Genomic DNA, 7,734 nt, shown 5'->3' with positions numbered 1-7,734 from the left:
TGCATAAAAAGGAGACTTGGGAATCGGTGATTGAAAAATTTAATAAGAGGTTGTCGGTTTGGAAAACTAGAACGATGTCTTTTGGAGGAAGGTTAACACTCATTAAATCGGTTCTTAGTAGTTTACCCCTTTACTTATTCTCGTTGTTTCGTGCACCCTCCAACATCATCAATCTTCTCGAAGGTACGCGTCGTAAGTTCTTTTGGGGCGGGACGAGTGATGATATTAAACTTTCTTGGGTTAAATGGGACACTATTCTTAAATCTTATGGGAAGAGCGGGTTAAACGTTGGGTCACTTAAAGCAAAAAACATATCTATTTTATGTAAATGGTGGTGGCATTTCAAAGTTGAAAATAATGCACTTTGGGTTAAAGTAATTAAGAGCATATATGGGCGGGACGGAGGGTTGGGGTCTTATACTAACGTTTCTCATGTCAAACATCGTTCAGTGTGGTGAAACATCATCAAAATCCGAAAAGATCTGCAGAAATTAGGCATCGATGTGGATGAATTTTTTGATCGAAAAATTAGGGACGGGAGGGACATTTTATTTTGGGATGACATTTGGGTTGGGGAATCAAACTTCAAGCAGGAATTTCCAAGACACTTTTGTTTAGAAGTCGACAATTTGGTATTCGTTAAGAATAGGATAAAAATGGACAGCGGCGAACTAATCTGCACGTGGAATTGGAAAAGGCAACTTACGGGACGACTTAACGAGGAACTGCAAAATCTCAAAGATAAAATAAAATCGATTGGGAGTCTCAATGAGGGGGAAAGCAAATGGGTTTTCAAACCAAGTAGCAAAGAAGTGTACTCATCAAAAGTGATTCCTTCGATTATCGACGATGTAATTCTAGAAGGTAACTCAACCGAACCCGAAAAGTTACGAAACAATCTCCTTCCTCAAAAACTAGGGATTTTCGTGTGGAGGGCTATCAAAAATCGGTTGCTAACTAGAGTAGAGCTAGAGAAGCGAGACGTCACTCTTGAATCATCTTCTTTCCCCTTATGTGGTAGTGCAAGTGAAACCATAGAACACGCTTTATTCTTATGTAATCATGCAAAATCGGTTTGGGTTGGAATTTTCAAATGGTGGGATCCAAACGCGAGGTGTAACTTTGGGGCGGACAACTTTTTTCGTGGTACAAGCATAACGGGGACATCTAAGCTATCTACGAAAATATGGCAAGCAATAGAATGGGTAAAGGGATACTTCATTTGCCAGAATAAAAATGCTAAAGTTTTTTCAAACGACAATTGGGCGACACCAAAGATCATAAATGAAATTCAAACAAAATCATCCGAGTGGATTAAGAACCGGTCGAATATGGTTCAAATGGATTGGCACCAATGGCTTTTACATTCGAGTAACCTAAACTTTCCTCGTATTAACAATCATGATCCGGGTTGAGATTCTCTTATAATATTTATTGCGATGTATATATAGTTTAGCTTCGAGTTGTATATCTTATAAACGTTGTAAATATTATGGTTCCTTAATAAAAGTTGCTTTTCAAAAAAAAAAAGAATTATATATATATATATATATATATATACTACATTTAAAAAATTCCATTAAATATTAAAATTATTAAAATTTCACTTAAATGCCTATGTTGACAAAGGTTTACTCGTCACTAAATATTTGATTACCTTCATAGCGTATTTTCTCATCTTTATATTTATTTCATTTATCATCTAACTAATTTGCTATAAAAAAAATATACGGAGTATTAATTTTAAATAATATAATAGTAAATATTATTTTCTCCATCCTTAAATAAGTGTTTTCTTAGAAAAGTTGAATTTAAAATAGGAAAATTTCTAATGACAACCCTAAGGGTTGTCTTTAAGAAATTAGAACATACTTAATTTATTTGTACATTAAAATAACTATCCACTCCATGAAAATAATCACCACCAACAATCAAAGTATACCACTCTTTTATGCATCAATTAGTTCTTAATGACAACCCTAAGGATTGTCATTAGAAAACTTCTTAAAATAGACGTAATAAATGTCAATTAAAACCGTTAATTCAAATTTCAATTAAACCGTTCATTCAAATTATATTTTATTGAACTTACTAACAAATATAGTTTTCGTTTTTTTCCAAAAATATAAAAGAATAAAAAACACAAATATATTATTGAGAATAATAATTGAGAGTAGTATGGTTTCTGCTATTTTTTTTTAACAGCGATTGGGATCACCCGAAGGGGACTTTACCACCCGTTGCGATCATCTCCCGTTTCGACTATGCCGATGCAGCGATAATAACCCCGCCCCCATCGCTGCCCAAGAGGAAACCTTGAAACCGATCCAAGAGCACGACCAAGTAAAACCCCCCTCCCCTTTACCCCCCAAACGATATGGGAAAGGTGTCATGGTTGGATACTTCATGGCAGGGATGAAATTGTATTTTTAATATGTAGCTAACGGGGGTCAAACTCCTGACCTCCCCTAAAGGAAGCAGGCCACCAACCGCTAGACCACATCACAACTTCTATGATTTCTGCTATTTAATAGTTATTTTTTACAAATAAATATTATTTTGAAACAAATATAAATAATTTGTAAATTTGTAATTATCATACAAACATTAATACTAAGATGTATGAGTATATAGTACTATAATATAATTTTACGTATATCATTATATACAATTTAACTTCAACACTCATTTGTAAAAAGCTAGACCCTTAATTTAAAGAATGCTCGAATTATTTCATAAAGAATAACAATAACTATTAATGTTGTGTGTTTTAGTAAAATAACATAGTCTTTCTTTTAATCCGCTTATTTGTTTAGAATTCAGTGTTTAGTGTTAAGTCTTTATCATTTATTAGAAAATTATCAGAGGGACCACCCGTATAAAATTGATAAATCACACTGACCACTTATGTAAAAATAAAAATCAGGGACTCCACATGAAATTTGGGGTAAAATACAGGGACCACCAAATAATTTTGTCAAGATAAAATGACAAAAGTACCCTGGTGTGCTTGACACATGTTAGTAGTTAAAGTTTGATTTTGACGGACGTTTGACAGAGGGACACCTATGTAAGTATGTAACATTGGTAAATCACAGTCACCACCCTAGTAAAAAAAAATACAAGGACTCCGCTTTCATTTTGTGGTATAACACAGGGACCGCTCAGGTAATTTTTTCTTTTAATTAGTAAAATGATAACTGTAGCTTTAAGGGGTAGGGTTAAGCATTAACTGCAAAGTTAATATTTTCAATATAAAACTATGTATTTTCAAGAATAAATTGGTCCCCTAAATTTAAGGATAAAAGATAAGTTCTGATATGAAAAATTAGCATTTTTCAATAAAAGTTTAAATGTAACGTTTAGCATTTTCCATTTATTAATTAATGAGTTATTAGTTGAATTGGAATGTACGTAACATGCCTTAAAAGATTATAATCACTCATTTTACACTTTATGCTTTTATATGGTGCTTTATGGCCGTTTAGTTGCTAGGTTGTAATTATAGATGAAAGTGCGTGGGGGAGATGTAATAGTCTTTCGTTTTCTTCATTTAGATTTAGATAAAACTAATAGTTTCATTTAAGGTACTTTGTTAACTCCTATTATCCTACTAGTATAAAAATATCTTTTTACCTAGAAAGTCATGATCTTATCAAAGAAATAGTTTTCCCCGGTGTTATAATCAAGTCTTAAACTTGATATACGATGTAACACCGATTCACTAGAACACGAATTCTTCTGATAATTATCTTAGAGGATTATAAATTTGGTTAAACGTTATGTGTGTGTTTCATTTTATATTTAATATATATATATATTATTGTTAGAAACGAAATTTTATTAAGCACAAAACCCCTAACAAGACGCTATAAAGGAAAAAACAAACAATTTACAATGACTTGATGAACCAAGTATCCCAACGAACATTACAATTGGTTCTATTACGAAGCCAATAAACGAAAAATTACGAACAAAATCGAAAATGAGCTTTTTCTTCATCGGGCAGGGACCGAACAAAACGATATTTCGGCATCTCCATAATTGCCAAAGAGCCGTTGCGACAATGACATTAGTCTAGTCTTTATGACAGTCCACACATTCCATGCCACCTCGAACCAAGCTAACCATTCTGACTAATCGGCAAAAAGAGGCAAATCCATGTCGATCCAAGTCCTAAATACTTTAGACCAAAGTACTGTGGCAGTCGAGCATCCAAATAACACATGATTCAAGGACTGAACGCGATACTCACAGTGCACGTCCAATGTTTTCGATCTCCATACCTCGACCGGAAATGTTAATTCTTAATGATAACCTATTCAAAGCAACTCTTCACACGAAAATTATTTCATATTATAGATAATTATTTTATATTTAATAATTGTAGTTGTAGAAAATTATTTTATATTATTAGTTTATATCTATAGTGAATAAATCATGTAGGTCCACTTTTGCCTTCTATTCTGGTGAGTGTTTTGTTCAGTTTTATATTTGCCGTAATTACCGTTACTCCGTTAGTCTTTGTTTGGTGAGAATCAATTAACTTTAATTTGGCTTTTGAAAAAGGAGAAGCATGTTTGGTGTTATAATTGAATCTATATATCCATATTTAAAGAATTTGAAACAAGGAAAAGCCAAACACCATAAAAGTCAAAATAAGCTTTAAGTTGGTTGGTCCCAATTACACCTCTTCTCATTTTGAAATATATTTCCCTCTTTTGCGTTTCTACTCTATATTCTATGTTTGTTCGGTTTGTGTTATTGCTAAAAATTGTGACAAAAAAGGTAGTAACATGACACTTAAGCTAACGTTAAGGTAAATGGTAATGGTTAATGTTAGACCATGATTAATCCTAGCGTGGTGGTGGTAATTTTTTGCATCACCCCAAGAATCACGATCTCACACGGTGTGATGCATCAAAAAAGTGTTGGCGTGTCTAATTCCTCTAATTCCTTCACTGGAGTGATCACCAGCTTTTGATCTATTTTCAATTCTTTTAACTTAATTTTATTTCCAATTTTCGATGAAACTTGATGATACTTCACCTATCATACTTCATTACTCCATCATCACTACAAACCTTTCTACTATCACATTTGCTATATTATTACTATTCCCTAGAGAAACCCTTCATCACACCATCATCTCATCAAACATGACAATGATTGTTATTCCTTTAGTTTAATAATTATCTTGTTATTCGTTTAGTTTAATAATTATTCTTAGTTTATTGATTTTGTGAGATTGTGATAAACCATTTACTATTAACTTTAATAATGGGTTTGATTGCAGAAGAACAATCATCTTCATTTATTGAGCATGCAAGTAGACATTATTTCCTCTCATCGGGTTATTCGTTTAGTTTAATTCCGTTTTACTTTAGTTTAATTAATTTAAAATCAAAACTCCCCATTTACTTAGGATAATTATTAATTTTTAAAGTTTTAATTAACTGCTCTTTGTGGAACGAACTGGTCTTTTAATTATTAATTGTTATGCTATCGGGTTTAGTTGTTAGACTTTGTGTGATATTTGTTTAGTATTTTGCTAGTTAATTTTAGGGTACAATTTAACACATTAGTGTTCCATGAAATTATGGTTATAAATTTTGACATGATTTCGATAATGAGAAGTGTATTTATTTTTGAAATATATAATTATTATTTGGCAAAATTTTATAGAAAACAATTAGCGAGAAGCTAGGAAAAAATTACAAAGAGTACATAGGAGTTTGCAACCACACTGTCCAATTTAAGATGGACTTGTGATATCTCGAATACAACCAATTAAAACGCGAAAGAACAATGGAATCAAAAACATGCGATTTTTGAAGCTATTATCTTTGAAGACAATACAATTTCGAAGCCGCCAGATATTCCACAAAGTCGCGTAGACAGCCACAGTGATAATAAGTCTTTTATTCTTATTTGAGTCTGTAGAATCAATCCAAGGCCAAATATCATCAACCGAATTCCAAACCGCTCCAAACCGGGAGGGATATACCAAGCCATTGACCAACTTTGACCCAAATTTGATGCGAAGTATCACATCTAACAAACAAATGGCTATGCGATTCCTCGGAAACATCACAAAAACAACAACAAGTGTTATCAAAAACCAAACCTCTAGCGTTCAAGTTTCGAAGAGTTGCTAGCCGATGAATTTTAAGGCGCCAAATGAAAACATTGATCTTGATTGGGACACTCTTGATCCATGTCGTGGAGATCACAAAAGGAAACTGATCAAAATTCGAGATGAGCGATCTAGTTAACGAGACCGAATACGTACCAAAAGGCGAAGGTTCCCACCACCAACAATCAATGTCAGAATTTAAAGATCTTGAACATAAGACGTAAAGCATATTAGAAAGTTCAGCTAATTCAGCCCCTCCCCTAATATCCCTACGCCACTTCCATTGCCAACCAACCTGGAAGAAACGAGAGGCAACAGATCCAAATTTAGTAGTATCGAGTGCATACAAGCGAGGAAAACGAGTCATAAGTGTCACGTTGTCAAGCCAAGGATCATGCCAAAAATCGAAAATAGAGCCATTTCCAAATTTGCATCGTAAGCTAGAAGCAGGGATCACATTACAGCTATGTAAACCTTTAATAACATTGTAGATGCAGGCCCATGAACCAGAAGCATTGTGAAGACATGGAATGTTACCATTATAACTTGTCCCGTGAAATATATAATTATAGTGCTTACTTTGTTAGATATTTGTTGTGGTTGATGACATTTCTAATATCTATAAATTCACGTAAAATGACATGTAAAAAATCGTGTACGGAGTAACAATCATGCTACAAAAATAATATGCTTCATAAATTAGGTTAATTCTAATTTTTTTAACATAACGCATTGTTCACAACATTATCCGTTTCAGTGTATGTTCTTTCCTGTTGCAGTTAAAAAGATAATCATTCCCTGTTGATTACATTCCGATGTGATTTATTCCTAAAAACCATTTATATAGGTTAACAATCTAAGTCTTTTTTTTTTTATAATATGAATAAATAATGAATATACTCCCTCCGTCCCTATATAATTGTCCACTATTCTATTTTGAGATGTCCCAAATTAATTGTCCACTTTCATAAATGGAAAGTAAAGAAGATATTTCATTGGTGAATCTGGAGAGAGAAGATATTTCATTGGTGGAGAAATGAAGTTAGTGGGATTTTCTTAAACTGTGTGTTTTTTGTCTGGTGACAATAAATATGGGACGGAGGGAGTATCATTTTGGGCTACTTACAATTCGGTTGTCCGGTTTGAGTCTTAGGTAATATGTCAGTATGAAAGTACCCGACAATGAAACTAAAATAGCTAATTACTTACAGTAACTTAGTAACATCGATCTGTAGTGTATCATGAATTAGCATTTAACTTTTTGTAGGAATATATCCTACATGGACTATTTATGCAGAGTGCAAACAAAGTCTCCATATAGAGATTTGGGAATGGACCAATAAATAGCATAATAAGTGCCAATCAAGTTTTTGGGCTCTCGTGATTGGAAGTTTGAAACCCAAATGGGCTTGGTTCGTCACCCAAACTCTCATAGTCGCCACAAAATTAACTGCAGACAGTTGTGGCAAATATGGTGGATCACACCAAAACATTTCTTTTCCCTTACAAAAACAACTAATTAGGGCAAATATGGTGCAGTCCTTTTGTACGAACCAAGAAGTGATTACTGTTCTTTCACCTAGTATTCGTATCTTTTG

The 7,734-nt window shown here is 33.3% G+C and overlaps 1 protein-coding gene across 1 annotated transcript; it reads left to right on the top strand.

Moving 5' to 3' along the window:
* The first annotated feature begins 656 nt into the window (after window positions 1-656).
* On the top strand, window positions 657-1,415 carry LOC139888474 (uncharacterized). The gene has a single exon (XM_071871481.1). The coding sequence runs from the start codon at window positions 657-659 to the stop codon at window positions 1,413-1,415; it is 759 nt and encodes a 252-aa protein (XP_071727582.1).
* The last annotated feature ends 6,319 nt before the right edge of the window (window positions 1,416-7,734 follow it).

The sequence above is a fragment of the Rutidosis leptorrhynchoides genome, chromosome 2 (genome assembly GCF_046630445.1).
Source record: "Rutidosis leptorrhynchoides isolate AG116_Rl617_1_P2 chromosome 2, CSIRO_AGI_Rlap_v1, whole genome shotgun sequence".
In the NCBI taxonomy this organism is placed as follows: domain Eukaryota; kingdom Viridiplantae; phylum Streptophyta; class Magnoliopsida; order Asterales; family Asteraceae; genus Rutidosis; species Rutidosis leptorrhynchoides.
This window is presented reverse-complemented; position numbering and strand designations above follow the sequence as displayed.

Coding starts and splice junctions, on each gene's coding strand:
- LOC139888474 (XM_071871481.1), top strand. CDS start 657: ATGGACAGCGGCGAACTAATCTGCACGTGGAATTGGAAAAGGCAACTT.